At 40.6% G+C, this 15,699-nt stretch overlaps 2 protein-coding genes across 3 annotated transcripts in view; one reads left to right on the forward strand and one right to left on the reverse strand.

Moving 5' to 3' along the window:
• PYURF (PIGY upstream open reading frame) overlaps positions 1-15,699 on the forward strand; it is a 59,158-nt gene that overhangs the window by 12,776 nt on the left and 30,683 nt on the right. The gene's annotated exons all lie outside the window — the stretch shown is intronic.
• Positions 1-15,699, reverse strand: part of HERC5 (HECT and RLD domain containing E3 ubiquitin protein ligase 5) — a 50,988-nt gene that overhangs the window by 6,245 nt on the left and 29,044 nt on the right. For both annotated transcript variants that reach the window (XM_055434109.2, XM_055434108.2), the window contains 4 exons: positions 13,683-13,853; positions 11,783-11,926; positions 10,251-10,417; positions 917-983 (listed from right to left, as the gene is read on the reverse strand). In XM_055434109.2, coding sequence (XP_055290084.1) covers positions 917-983; positions 10,251-10,417; positions 11,783-11,926; positions 13,683-13,853 — 549 coding nt within the window. The remainder of the gene's footprint in view (positions 1-916; positions 984-10,250; positions 10,418-11,782; positions 11,927-13,682; positions 13,854-15,699) is intronic.

The following is a 15,699-nucleotide window of genomic DNA, read 5'->3' on the forward strand; positions in this document are numbered from 1 at the left end:
TGTAACCACAAATGAACTCAGTGATCTCCAAGAGAATCCCCAACAATCTACTATCAACAAAAACACTTTCAAGCATACCTCTTTTCCTCAAGAATTTGTGAAAATACATATTTTTGTTATAAAAACCAGCAAGGTGGTAAAAAAATTTACCACATTTATCACAGAGAATGAAAAATAAACTTTTTAAAAAACCTGAATTATCTATTTTAACTGATCATACTGAATAAACTACTGGGAAAATTGCCACATCTCAGTATTCACTTCACACAGTACAGACCCAGCGCAGAAGATTTGCAAAAGTGGTCAAAAATTCCTCCCTTCCTGGTGCTTATGCCATCTAACTTTGCAACAGCTCCCATCAAGAGGGGGGTCTATTTCTTCAGCTCGTGAATCTGAGTGCGGCAGCATGAAGTATTTTGACCAGTGGGACCTGACAGGAGTAAAAGCTTGAAAAGAAGCTGCGTGTTGGGGCTTGCCACCTCCTCCGTGAAGAAGCCTCAGCTAGTCACTAGGACAGACACAGCTGTTCCAGCTGCACCCCCTCAACCAACCAGCCTGCTAACGAACAGGTGTGGGAGCAAGGCCACTGTGATCCACTTAGAACAGTTAAGTCAGGCCAGTCCAGAAAGTCCCAGAACTGTGTTTGCTGTTTTACACCACCAAGTTTAGGTGTTATCCGTTACTCAGTAAAATCTAACTGATAATACACCCAGCTCATGAAAAACGAGGAAAAAAGTACCTTTTGTACTACCTTATAGTTTGGTTTTTTATTAAAAGTATATAAATAGTTAACCTGATTAAAAAGTCTATAAATTTATAGAGTATACAAATTTATAAAGCATATACATTTATAAGGTATATAAGTAGTAAAATCAGATTAAATATGAGCTGTAATTTTATTTTTACTGTTACTTACATTAAAATGGATGTGAAATACTTCTTCTAAGTCATCACCGTCATCATCCAGAAGTGTCTGCAAACTCCTAAAGAACAGTCTTATTGTCAATAATCATGGTGGCTACGTACATCATCTAAAAATGTCACGGGCATGCCTGTTCTCAAGGTGGGAGGTCAGGTTTAGTTCATGTCACTTGTTTCTGTATACTGATAGTCTAACTAGGGCCAGACTGCAGCCAAAAGTGTGAGGTTTGGAGGTTTCTTTGTAATTCTGCAGGTTCCCCACCCAATTCCCAGCTCTCTTCCCTCCACCCTAACTACAGTGGTGTCGGGTAAGTCCCGCTAGAAACAACATAACGCACAGGTACACCATGGGAGAGCTTCGTTAACCCTTCTCAAGGGATGCTTGTCATTGGGTAGGGCCTCTGGGAGAAGGTGGAATCAGCTGATTTTTCCCCTGTTGGATTTTTTATTACTAAATTTTGCTAAAATCTGGACCTTTTTCTCAGGCCACACCATGCAGCTTGCGGGATTTCAGTTCCCCGACCAGGGATTGAACACAGGCCATGGTGGTAAAAGCACCAAGTGCTAACTACTGGACCGCCAAAGAATTCTCTAAAATGTTGGATCTTTTAAATAGTATCATGATAAAAACCGACTGTGTTTTTTTGGGGCTGAGAGAGACTAATGGGAACTCAGCTGACAAAACTGGATTCATCATAGATTTGGTTCATGATGCTTTGTCACTGTATGTTCATGGATGGCTTATTTGCTTATTTATGGGTGTGTTTATGAAGAACACTTCCCCAAACAAGAACTAAAACACTGCCAGTATCTTATATCTATGTATAAAGGGTACGTTTCTTATCTCACTTTTCTACCACCCCCAACATGTTATACACATATCTACAGTCTGAAGAATACCTTTTCTCTCTGCTAAGGTATCTCTTGATAAACAAAGAATTTCTTTCATCTTACTGCAGTTAAATGTATCAATCTTTCCTATAATGTTGGTATTTTTGTCTTGCTTGAGAAATTGCAACAGTGTGAAAGAAATAACTGTCCGTATTTCCTTCATTTTTACGTTCAATATTTAAGTCCTTAATCTACACAGAGTTGGTTTTAATCCATGGCCTAAGGTATCAAGCTGGAATCAAGATTGCTGGGAGAAATATCAATAACCTCAGAAATGCAGATGACACCACCCTTATGGCAGAAAGTGAAGAGGAACTCAAAAGCCTCTTGATGAAAGTGAAAGAGGAGAGTGAAAAGGTTGGCTTGAAGCTCAACATTCAGAAAACAAAGATCATGGCATCTGGTCCCATCACTTCATGGGAAATAGATGGGGAAACAGTGGAAACAATGTCAGATTTTATTTTTTTGGGCTCCAAAATCACTGCGGATGCTGACTGCAGCCATGAAATTAAAAGACGCTTACTCCTTGAAAGGAAAGTTATGACCAACCTAGATAGCATATTAAAAAGCAGAGACATTACTTTGCCAACAAAGGTCCATCTAGTCAAGGCTATGGTTTTTCCCGTGGTCATGTATGGATGTGAGAGTTGGACTGTGAAGAAAGCTGATCGCTAAAGAAATGATGCTTTTGAACTGTGGTGCTGGAGAAGACTCTTGAGAGTCCCTTGAACTGCAAGGAGATCCAACCAGTCCATTCTAAAGGAGATCAATCCTGGTTGTTCATTGGAAGGACTGATGCTGAAGCTGAAACTCCAATACTTTGGCTACCTCATGCGTCGAGTTGACTCACTGGAAAAGACTCTGATGCTGGGAAGGGTTGGGGGAGGGAGGAGATGGGGACAACAGAGAATGAGATGGCTGGATGGCATCACCGACTCGATGGACATGAGTTTGAGTGAACTCCGGGAGTTGGTGATGGACAGGGAGGCCTGGCGTGCTGTGGTTCATGGGGTCGCAAAGAGCCGGACACGACTGAGAGACTGAACTGAACTGAAGGTATCTACTCTCATTTTTTTCCCCAGATGCATTACTTGAAGAGTACTTCTATTCCCACTGATCTAATAAACTACCTCGAACAAAGTGCCATGTGTATATGGGTCAGGTTCCACACTCTCCTGTCCCATTGGAAAGCCAACACCAAAATCATACTGCCCTAATTAATACAGCTTTCTAATGATTCTTGATAGGCCAAGTTCCCCACCCTTATTCACCTTACAAATGATCTCTGGCTATTCTTGGCCCCTTGCTCATCCATATAAACTTTAAATCAGATGGGTTTTCTTTTTTTTTTTTAAGCCTTCTAGGATTAAAATAGCAGTTTTACTGAGTACAGAGATCAGGGATTCTCAAAGTGTAAACTACAACTTCTGGGAATCCCTGAGGCCTTTACTGGGTGGGTGGGGTAGGGTTTGCAAGGTCAAAACAAATATCATACTACTACTAAGATGTTAGTTACTTCCTCACATTCTGTCATGAGCACAGAACAGTTTTCCAGAGGTGATATGATAGCTGCTGCTGCTGCTGCTAAGTCGCTTCAGTCGTGTCAGACTCTGTGCGACCCCACAGACAGCAGCCCACCAGGCTCCCCCATCCCTGGGATTCTCCAGGCAAGAACACTGGAGTGGATTGCCATTGCCTTCTCCAATGCATGAAAGTGAAAAGTGAAAGTGAAGTCGCTCAGTCATGTCCGACTCTTCACGACCCCACGGACTGCAGCCCACCAGGCTCCTCCATCCATGGGATTTTCCAGGCAAGAGTACTGGACTGGGTTGCCATTGCCTTCTCCGATATGATAGCTGCTGCTGCTGCTGCTGCTAAGTCACTTCAGTCATGTCCGACTCTGTGTGACCCCATAGACAGAAGCCCACCAGGCTCCCCCTTCCCTGGGATTCTCCAGGCAAGAACACTGGAGTGGGTTGCCACTTCCTTCTCCAATGTGTGAAAGTGAAAAGTGAAAGTGAAGTCGCTCAGTCGTGTCCGACCCTTAGCGACCCCACGGACTGCAGCCCACCAGGCTCCTCTATCCATGGGATTTTCTAGGCAAGAGTACTGGAGTGGCTTGCCACTGCCTTCTCCGGATATGAAAGCTAGTAAATGTGTATTCCTATATTTAAAACTCTTTACTTTTAATTTCTAATATCATAAATACTGACAAGTTTACTTAATATAAGCAAAAGCTCTTCGAGGTCCTCTATTAATTTTTGAGAATCTTAAGACCTAAAAGTTTGAGAAATGCTAATATGGATTTAACAGTCTTTACTTAGTCCATCTATATGAAGTTATTTAGTTTAATAAGTCTATTTAGACATAAGCTGGATTAAGTCACTGTCAATGTTTTCAGTAAAAAACAATGACAAATTTACCTCTTTGCCAAATCTGGTGCTTTCAATATGTTTTTCCTTATTAGTATATAAATATAATGATTAATAGTTGGGATTCTCGAGCTAGATTGCGTTCCACTCATGGTTCTGTCACTATGGGGTCTGAGGCAAATTACATAACTTTTCTCTATCTGTAAAATAGGGATAATAACAGAATCATACTACTGTTCTCATTCTTTAAAAAATCTCCATAGTATTCCACTGCATAAATATACAAAAAAGAAGAATTCCCAGAAGGGAATGGCAATCCACTCCAGTGTTCTTGCCTGGAGAATCCCATGGACAGTGGAGCCTGGTGGGCTGCTGCCTATGGGGTCGCAGAGTTGGACACGACTGAGCAACGAACACTTTCTTCACTTTACTAAAGAACATTTAGGTAGTCTACGTATTACAAACTAACACAATGTGCACTAGCAAGCATACATCTCTGCATCATTGTGTATTTCTGAATGCGAAATGTCTAGAGGTACAATTGCTGGGTCAAAGGAGTCTCACCTTATCCAAGGTTTTGCTTTTTACAGTTTCAGTTATCTGTGGTCTACCGCAATTGGAAAATGTTAAATGGGAAATTCCAGAATTAAATAATTTATCAGTTTTAAATTGTAGGATGTTCTGAGTAGCATGATGCAATCTCACGCTATCCCAGGATATGTGAATCGTACCTTTGTCCAGCATATCCCACCTGTTAAGTCATTTAGTTGCTGCCTCGTGACCACTGTGGTACCACAGCCCCTGCATCCACGGAACTCTTATTTAACTTAATAATGGCCTCAAAGAGCAAGAGTAGTGATGTTGGCAGTTGGGATGTGCCAAAGAAAAGCTGTAAAGTATATCTTTTAAGTGAAAAGTTGAAAGTTCTCAATTTAATGAGGAGAGAAAAAAATCATATCTTGAGGTTGCTACAATCCACGGTAAGAAGAATCTTCTATCTGGGAAACTGTGAAGAAGGACAAAGGAACATACAGGTTTTGCTGTTACACCTCAAACTGCAGAGTTGTGGCCACAGTGCATGATAAAGCTAGTTAGGATGGAAAAGGCATTAGATTTGCACATAAGATATTTTGAAAGATAGGAAGACTGCATTCCACATTCATGTAATTTTTATTACAGTTGCTGCTGTTCACTTGCTAAGTCATGTGTGACTCTTTGCGACCCTATGGACTGCAGCACACCAGGCTTCCTTGTCCTTTACTATCTCCCACAGTTTGCTCAAATTCATGTCCACTGAGTTCATGATGCCATCCAACCATCTCATCCTCTGTCATCCCCTTCTCCTCCCACCTTCAATCTTTCCCAGCATAACGGTCTTTTCCAATGAGTCAGTTCTTCGCATCAGGTGGCCCAAGTATTGGAGTTTCAGCTTCAGCGTCAGTCCTTCCAATGAATATACAGGGTTGATTTCCTTTAAGACTGACTGGTTTGATCTCCTTGCAGTCCAAGGGACATTCAAGAGTCTCTAGCACCATAATTCAAAAGCATCAGTTCTTCGGTGCTTAGCCTTCTTTATGCTCCAACTCTCACCTTCATACATGACTACTGAAAAAAACATAGCTTTGACTATACAGACCTTTGTCAGCAAAGTGATGTCTCTGCTTTTTAATATGCTGTCAAAGTCTGTCATAGCTTTTCTTCCAAGGAGCAAGTGTCTTTTAATTTCATGGCTGCAGTCACCATCTACAGTGATTTTGGAGCCCAAGAAAATGAAATCTGTCACTGCTTCCACTTTTCCTCCTTTTATTTGCCATGAAGTGATGGGACCAGATACCATGATTTTCATTTTTGAATGCTGAGTTTTAAGTCAGCTTTTTCACCCCATCAAGAGGTTCTTTAGTTCCTTTTCACTTTCTGTTATTAAAGTGGTATCATATGTATATATATATGAGGTTGTTGATATTTATCCCAACAATCTTGATTCCAGCCTGTAATTCATCTAGCCTGGCATTTCACATGATGTACTCTGCATATAAGTGAAATAAACAGGTTGACAATATACAGCCTTGTCATATTCCTAATTATGAACTAGTTAGTTGTTGTATGTCCTATTCTAACTGTTGCTTCTTAGCCTGCATACAGGTTTCTTGGGAGACAGGTAAGGTGGTGTGGTATTCCCATCTCTTTAAGGGTTTCCCACAGTTTGTTATGATCCACAAAGTCCAAGGCTTTAGCATAGTCAATGAAACGGAGACAGACATTTCTCTGAATTCCCTTGCTTTCTCTATGATCCAATGAATGTTGGCAATTTGATCTCTGGTTCCTCTGCTTTTTCTAAACCCAGCTTGTACATCTGGAAGTTCTCAATTCACAGAGTGCTAAATCCTAGCTTGAACAATTTTGAGCATAACTCTACTAGCATGTGAAATGTACAACTGCACAGCAGTTTGAACATTCTTTGGTATTGCCCTTCTTTGGGACTGGAATTAAAACTGATCTTTTCCAGTCCTGTGGCCACTGCTGAGTTCAAAATTTACTAACATATTGAGTGTAGCACTATAACATCATCATCTTTTAGGATGTGAAATAGCTCAGCTGGGATTCTATCACCTCCTCTAGCTTTGCTCATAGTAATGCTTCCTAAGGACCACTTGAGTTCACACTCCAAAATGTCTGGCTCTAGGTAAGTGACCACACCATCATTGTTATCCAGGTCGTTAAGACCTTTTTTGTACAGTTCTTCTGTATATTCTTGCCACCTCTTCTTAATCTCTTCTGCTTCTGTGAGCTCCTTACCATTTCTGTCCTTTATTGGGCCCATCCCCCATCCTTGCATGAAATATTCCTTGGCATCTCCAATCTTCTTGAAGAGATCTCTAATCTTTCCCATTCTGTTGATTTCCTCTACTTTTTTTTTTTTAAAGGTCTTCTTACCTCTCCTTACTATTCTCTGGAACTCTGCATTCAGTTGAGCACATTTTCCCTTTCTCCCTTGCTTTTCATTTCTCTTCTTTCCTCAGCTATTTCTAAATCTTCCTCAGACAACCATTCTGCCTTTTTGCAATTCTATTTCTTTGGAATGGTTTTGGTCACTGCCTCTTATACAATGTTACAAACCTCTTTCCATGATTATTCAGGTACTCTGTCTACCAGATCTAATCCCTTCAATCTATTCATCACCTCCACTCTATAATCTTAAGGGATTTGATTTAGGTCATACCTGAATGGCCTAGTCATTTTCCCTACTTTCTTCAATTTAAGCCTGAATTTTTTGTAATCATGAGCTGATGATCTGAGCTACAGTCAGCTCTAGGTCTTGTTTTTGCTGACTGTATATAAAAGCTTCTCAATCTTCAGCTGCAAAGAATATAATCAATCTATTTTAGTATTGACCATCTGGTGATATCAATGTGTAAAGTCATCTCTTACACTGTTGGAAAAGAATGTTTGCTATAACCAGGGTGTTCTAACAAAACTCTAATAGCCTTTGCCCTGCATCATTTTGCACTCCAAGGTCAAACTTTCCTGTTATTCCAGGTCTCTCCTGACGTCCTATCTCTGCATTCCAATCCTCTATGATGAAAATGATATCTTTTTTTGATGTTAGTTCTAGAAGGTCTTGTAGGTCTTCATAGAACTGGTCAACTTTAACTTTCTCGGCATAAGCAGTTAGGGCATAGACTTGGAATACTGTGATATTGAATGGTTTGCTTTGGAAAAGAATTGAGATCATTCTGTCATTTTTGAGACTGCACCCAAGTACCTCATTTCAGACTCTTGTTGACCATGAGGGCCACTTCATTTCTTCTAAGAGATTCTTCCCCACAGTAACAGATATAATGGTCATCTAAGTAAACTCACCCATTACCATCCATTTAGTTCACTGATTCCTAAGATGCTGATGTTCACTCTTGCCATCTCCTGCTTGACCACGTCCCATTTACGTTGATTCATGGACCTAACATTCCAGGTTCCTGTGCAATACTGTTCCTTACAGCATTAGACTTTAATTTCACCACCAGACACATCCACAACTGAGAGTTGTTTCTGCTTTGGCTCAGCCTCTTCATTCTTTCTGCAGCTTTTAGTAACTTTCAGTAATTCTTCTCCAGTAGCATACTGGACACCTTCCAATCTGGGGGGCTCATCTTCCAGTGCCGTAACTTTGCCTTTTAATACTGTTCATGGGGATTCTCACAGCAGGAATACTGGAGTGATTTGCCATTCCCTCCTCCAGTGGACCACATTTTGTCAGGACTCTCCACGATGACCCATCCATCTTAGGTGGCCCTGCACGGCATGGCTCATCGGCTTCACTGAGTTATACAAGCCTCTTTGCCACAAGGCTGTGATCCATGAAGGGATATTGTTACAGTGGTCCTATTTATTTGTTATTGCTGCTATCATAGTGTGCCAAATTTACAAATTTTTTATCATAAGTAAAAGGTATGTATATGAAAAAACACATATGTAGAGGAAAAACACAGTGTGTGTGTGTATCTACATGTATATGTGTGTACACTACCCATGGTCGCAAGCATCATTTGGGGGCCTGGAATGCATCTCCTGCAGACAAAGGGGGACTACTGCCACAGTATTCTCTGAAAAGGAGTTACCACTTTACACTTCCACTAACAATTACCAAAATCAGAGTGAACCTTTCCCCAAATCCTTGCTGATACTATATAGCATCAGTATTTCCAAACTCTGCCAATGTGAAATCACATTAGCCTCTCATTTTAATACAAATTCTATGGTCACTAGGGAGACTGATTATCTTTTTAAAAAAATTTTTAGACATACCGCACAGCACATGGGATCTTAGTTCCTGGACCAGGGATCAAACCAGCACCCCTCTGCATTGGAAACGTGGAGTTTTAACCATTAGACCACCAGTGAAGTCTGAAACCAATCATCTCAATTTATGAGCCATTTCTATTGCTTCCTTTGTAGGTTGCTTTCTTATATACTCTATCAGCTTTTCTAATGGATATACAGGAACACTACACAGCAGTGTAACTCTATCATATGTTACCAATATGCTTTGTGAGGTAGTGGCTCACCTTTTAACTTAGAAATAAATTTTCCTTTTAAAGGTAATGACATGAAACAACTATTAAAATAAACATCACTTGCAGGTTGTGCACCAAGGTGTACTTGTGCTCTGCCATGGCTGTTTCTGTACAAATAAGGTCTAAAGGTTAATATAAGCAGTAAGGGCTAACTATGGGTACTTCCCAAGTAGCGCTAGTGGTAAAGTATCCACCTGCCAATGCAGGAGACGTAACAGACTTGGGTTCAATCCCTGGGTCAAGAAGAGCCCCTGGAGGAGAAAATGGCACCTCGCTCCAGTATTCTTGCTTGGAGAAACCCATGGACAGAGGAGCCTGGCAGACTTCAGTCACAGAGGTGCAAAGAGTAGGACACGACTGAGCAACTGAGCATCTGAGCACAGCACAGCGAGGACTAACTATATAAAATTCAACTTTTCTTAACTGTTTAGAAAGTTAAATTATCACCTAACAATTCTTGCCTAAGTTAAAATCAGTTTAAGGTACCTAGAATGCTACAATCGAACATAAAAATACTACTGGAATGTGTATATGTTTAAATATTTATCTAAATATAATTATGAGATGAGATAGAGCTTCTAATTATCTCTACAATGGCAATCATCAGTTCAGTCGCTCAGTTGTGTCCGACTCTTTGCGACCCCATGAACCGCAGCACGCCAGGTCTCCCTGTCCATCACCAACTCCCAGAGTTTACCCAAACTCATGTCCATTGAGTCGGTGATGCCATCCAACCATCTCATCCTCTGTCATCCCCTTCTCCTCCCGCCCTCAATCTTTCTCAGCATCACGGTCTTTTAAAGTGAGTCAGCTCTTCCCATCAGGTGGCCAAAGTACTGGAGTTTCAGCTTCAACATCAGTCTTTCCAATGCACACCCAGGACTAATCTCCTTTAGGATGGACTGGTTGGATCTCCTTGCAGTCCAATCATACTATAATATAAATATATTTAAGATACATAAATATATCTGAAAAAAGAACTATGTTAACTTACTTTCCCAAAACAGGACTGAGTTCTTTCAAGTCTTCTAGTGATGGCGTTTGGTCCAAAAGTTTCTTAAACAGAGCCAGTGGAAAAGGGATATCGGCAACATTACAGTTGAATAGAGAAAGTCCACATAGAAGACCAAAGAAGAAATAACTCTTATTTTCAAATTTAGGCTGAAAGGAGAAAAAAAACTTAATGTATTATAAATTTTTACCAGTACAATGGAATATTTACATTAAGTGAACTTTTTTACCCTTTTAAAATCAAAATCAAATCAAAAATTAAAACCAAAAATCTTGAAGATAAGAATATTTAGGTTTTATACTCAATCACCAAGTCAATTTAAATCTCTGCCACAGTTTTGGTTACTAAAAGCTTTAACAGGATGGGGGTGAGGGGATAGAAGAGATGTTGTTTAAGCGGAGAAAACTGCAATGAGTAGCAAATAAATCCTAGAGATCAAATGCAAACTATAGTGAGTACAGATAACAATACTGTGCTGTTTAATCACTAAGTCATGTCCAATTCTTTGTGACCCCATGGACTGTACAGTCCGCCAGGCTCCTCTGTTCATGGGATTTCCCAGGAAAGAATACTGGAATGGGTTGTCATTTCCTTCTCCAGAGGATCTTCCCTACCCAGGAAATGAACCCGGGTGTCCCGCATTGCAGGCAGATTCTTTATCATATGAGAAACTAGGTACCTGCAACAATACTGCATTATAATCATCAAATTTGCTAAGGTAGTAGGTTCTTAATTGGTGGTGGTGGTTTAATCTCAAAGTCATGTCCAACTCTAATCTGATTCCTGCCAGGCTCTTCTGTCCATGGGATTTCCTAGGCGAGAATATTGGAGTGGTTTACCATTTCCTTCTTCAGGGGATCTTCCCAACCTAGGGATTGAACCCGAGTCTTCTGCTTGGCAGGTGGATTCTTTACCACTGAGCCACCAGAGAAGCCCAGATCTTAACTGCATGTGTGTGTGCTCAGTCAGTCAATCAGTCATGTCTGACTCTGTAAACCCCTGGACTGTAGCCTGCCAAGTTCCTCTGTCCATGGAAGGCAAGAATATTGGACTGGGCTATCATTTCCTACTTATAGGGGTGCTAATGGGATTCCATGGTGGCTCAGATGGTAAAGAGTCTGGCTGCAATGCGGGAGACCTGAGTTGGATCCCTGGGTCAGGAATATCCCCTGAGGGCAACTCACTCCAATAATCATAGCCTTTGTCTTTAAATTCATTGAATAAAAAGAACTAAAAGAATGAATGCCTAAGAAAGAAGGGCTCGTTTTTACCTATACATTCTATAAATGGTCAAAAATATATATTGAAGTTCTCCTGTGTGGACTTGAGAATCTGGGGGAAGAGGACCCCAGTTTAAAAAAATATGTATCACCTTTTAGAATTAAAATTTATCTCCATAATTATAGCAATAATTCTTCTCCTAAAATAAAACAGTCTAGACAACCTAAATTTCTATGCTATATCCCCACACCTTTTCTCTCAAGAAATACCTACGCCAAGAAAAGAGGACTTACCCTGACAGGAAACCACATGTAGGAAGCCTCTTCAGGATATGTGAACATTCCATATTCTGGCCGGGTCATTTCTTGAAAGAGACAGTAGAAAAACTCTGCCCTGACTCCTCCAAAATTATATCCAATTTCTCCACTAAATGAAACCTAAAAATACAGAGGAAATAATGCATCACTTCCAGAGCTCTGTATTGCTATGTATTAAATCTCATTTAATAATTATTTGTAGACCCAAATATTCGGAGATTAATGTACAGCAACTTCTAAAAATGTTTCTCTACTTAAGTGCTTCTCTCCAAGAGGCCTAACAGCCCATGAATTCCCAATTCTAAGGACCTGAGTTTCTTGTCTCATCTTGATTTCACCAAACTCATTTTACACTTCTGAAACACCTCCTTTTCTTCACACTCTTTTTTTTCCCTTGCTTTCTCTTAAGCACTATTAAGTTTTTATTTCTCTCTTCTTTTTCATGTTGCTTTAATACCAAAGATTCCTGCAGTTCTATGCAGTTCCTGAAGTTCTCTTACCCTGCCCCTTTATATGGGCAAGCTCCTTAATCTCACAAAGCCTATTTTCCCACAAGATCATCAGAAAGATGAAATGGGATAACACAAGTAAAATCCCTCACAGAGTCTGGAAAATAATAGCTACTTATCAAATGTTACCTAAATTTAAAAAATGGATGAATGAAAATTAAAATAACTGAGTGGACTGGCTAGCTGATACAGGTTAGAATCATATAATGAATTTACCAGGTTTTTAAACATTATCTATGTGCAAAAATATTTAGAAATGCCAGGTCTAACTGCAAACTCCACACTTTTAAAACAGTATATTGAGCTTTGGTCAAGTCAATCATTCTTTAATCTGAGTGGAACAAGTGATAAATTAACATCTCCCATCAAACCATTCTAATAAATATTATCAGGAAAATCTTTACTTGTTTTGATTAAGTGGAAAGTCTAGAGCCTGATGTGCATTTGTGTGTGTTAGTCTTGTTTGACTCTTTGAGACCCCATGGACTGTAGTCTCTGTCCATGGAATTCTCTAGGCAAGAATACTGGAGTGGGTAGCCATTCCCTTTTCCAGGAAATCTTCCCGACCCAGGGATCAAACCCAGGTCTCCTGCATTGCAGGCAGATTCTTTACCGTCTGAGTCACCAAAGAAGCCCCTAGAACCTGATGGTTGGGCTCAAATCCTGGCTCTGATACTTATCGGGTGTTTCACTCTGGGATAAGTTATCTAATAGTCTGTACCTCAGTTTTTCCATCTGTAACAGGAAGAAAAAACAGAACCTTCTACACAGTGTGGTTGAAAGTGTTACACAAGTAGGTATAAAGCTTTTTAATAGTTCCTGGCATAAGGAAAACATTCATTAGATGTTCTAATCATTATTATTCTATGTCAAGTATCTATCAATAAGACAAGTTACACGGTAACTAACCCAAGGATCATTAATGACTGTTCAGGACATGGTGATACCTACAATTATAACCTCAGAAAACTATGTCATCAATGAAGAGACTGTTCTCTCTTCAACAAAGCAATCTGGGTTCTTGCAGGAGAGCAGAAACAAACTCTCAATTCTCCTCTGTGTCAATCCCATCTCACTGGAACCTTTAAAAGGTGATGACCAGCCAGGCTTGGTCAGGCCTCAAAAGGGAACTGAATATCTTAGGGCCAGTACTGGAGAGGACAACCATTTCAGCTGCTGCCCCTTAGCCAGAGAACAATGGCAGCTTCTCACCTGGAATTCACAGGTAACTGTGGAAAATTAGGGGAACTGCAATACAGACAATTCCAGCGTAAAAGGGAGGTAATTCCCTCTCTGTAAGGCCAATTGTTACGTTCTTTTACGTTTTCCTTCTCTCAGCAGCAAAAATATTAAGAATTATACTTTACCATTAACTCCCTCCTGAGATCTTCATTTTCAAATTGATTTAGCTGATTAAAAACATCCTCAATCAAGTGACTCCTTCTGACTATCAGATTAAAGGTGGGCAGTAAAGATAATGTAGACCCTTCTTGGTCCACAATGCCAGCCAACCTCATACAAGCTCGAAATTTCTTCTCCTGGGAAAAGAAAAATGTTTCATTTCATTTCACCATTGACTCTAAGTAGAAATTTTCAAAGTGGAATAAACCAACTCAGTTAATTATAAAGCACATATCACAAACACTTAGGATAAGAGCTCTATATACTCCACTGACTATATACACCACATGACTATACAGTCCACGGAATTCTCCAGGCCACAATACTGGAGTGGTTAGCCTTTCCCTTCTCCAGGGGTACCGAAGTCCAGCTTCGGTAGGGTCCAGGGATACCCTCAGGATGAGCGGTGTCAGCGAGAAAAGGAAGAAAACAAAGCAAGTCGAGTCTTGGTTGAGTGCTGAATCAAGACTAATTTATTCTTTCTATATCAGTGTTTATATACCCTAAACTAGTATAATTCTAAAGGGGAATGAACAAAGTCAGCTTAACATTATATCAGTTTGCCCTTTACAAAACCAGAATGCTTTCCGCATACTTCTCTGTTTACTAGAGTCTTTTTTATAGTAGATATTAATACATTATCTTCTGGCCTTGAGGCCTATTAACATCTCATGACCTTTTCTTACACGCTAGGTGAATGCAAAGCTGTTTTTTGTAAGCTATTCTTATTTTTCCACTTGCCTTGTGCTGAACAGAAAACAGAAAAGTTATAAAAGTTCAACAGGTTGAATTTAACACAATGGTCAGTTCTTTTTAGCTACTACACAGACTCTGCGGCTCCAGTGAGGCAGCCTCTGCCTTGCATTCCTGGTTAAATATTTACGATTGTCTTATGGTTTCTACACTAGGGCTAAACTCTTATTATTCTAAATTCTAACTATAGTAACAATAATTTCTAGATCAAGAGCGAAAACACAGCTAGCAAACGTTGATTAAATAACAACTTCTAGAATAATATTTTTCACATTTTCTAATAGGGCTTCTTCACCCCCCGAAGGGCTCTGCGTCTATTAGGGCTTTTTGTGTGATCAGGTTCTTTATGCTATTTATGATTAAGGTGTTGTGAGCAGTCACGTGCATTAGTGCCAAGGGCATAAACAAGTTGATTTTATTTGGAAAGAGATGGGGGAAGGCCTTCTGCCTGTGTCACAGAAATTAAGGAGCAGTCAGAAAGATAAGCATCAGAAAGACAGATAATCATCTTTAAGGTGGGCACCGGGGCAGCTTTTTGAAATCCCTGAAGTCCTGATCTGCCTTGCTTGTCAGGTCTTGTCCTCATGACCTTGTCATGGGTGGGATCTTGCGTGCTGGCTCCCAGCACAGTGGACATTCCCAACTCAGGGATCGAACCCAGATCTCCCACATTGCAGGCAGATTCTTTACCAGCTGAGCCACAAGGGAAGCCCAAGAATACTGGAGTGGGTAGCCTATCCCTTCTCCAGGGGATCTTCCTGACCCAGGAATTGAACGAGGTCTCCTGCACTGCAGGTGGATTCTTTACCAACTGAGCTATCAGGGAAGCCTATACACCACTGAAGACAGGCTATATATTCAGCATTTACCTCTGAGAGCAAAAGATACATGAGCCATAGGGAATGAAAAGCTGTGGGGTCAACTTGGGTGAGCAGGAACGTGACCAACTGTACGCTCCTCTGGACCACTGTACCATGTAAACCAGTGGTCCTTAACCTTTCTGGCACCATGAACCAGTTTCATGGAAAACAATTTTTCCACAGACCAGCAGTGGGGGTGATGGCTCAGGCAGTAATGTGAGTGACGGGAAATGCTAGATAAAGCTTCCCTTGCTTGCCAGCTGCTCACCTGCTGCGCTGTGCAGCCTGGTTCCTAACAGACCACAGGCCAGTATTGGTCTGCAGCCTGGGGGTTGGGGACCCCTGCGGTAAACACAAATATGAACACTTC

This window comes from Moschus berezovskii, chromosome 5, assembly GCF_049115385.1.
Source record: "Moschus berezovskii isolate FMDL1 chromosome 5, NW_MosBer_1.0, whole genome shotgun sequence".
In the NCBI taxonomy this organism is placed as follows: Eukaryota; Metazoa; Chordata; class Mammalia; order Artiodactyla; family Moschidae; genus Moschus; species Moschus berezovskii.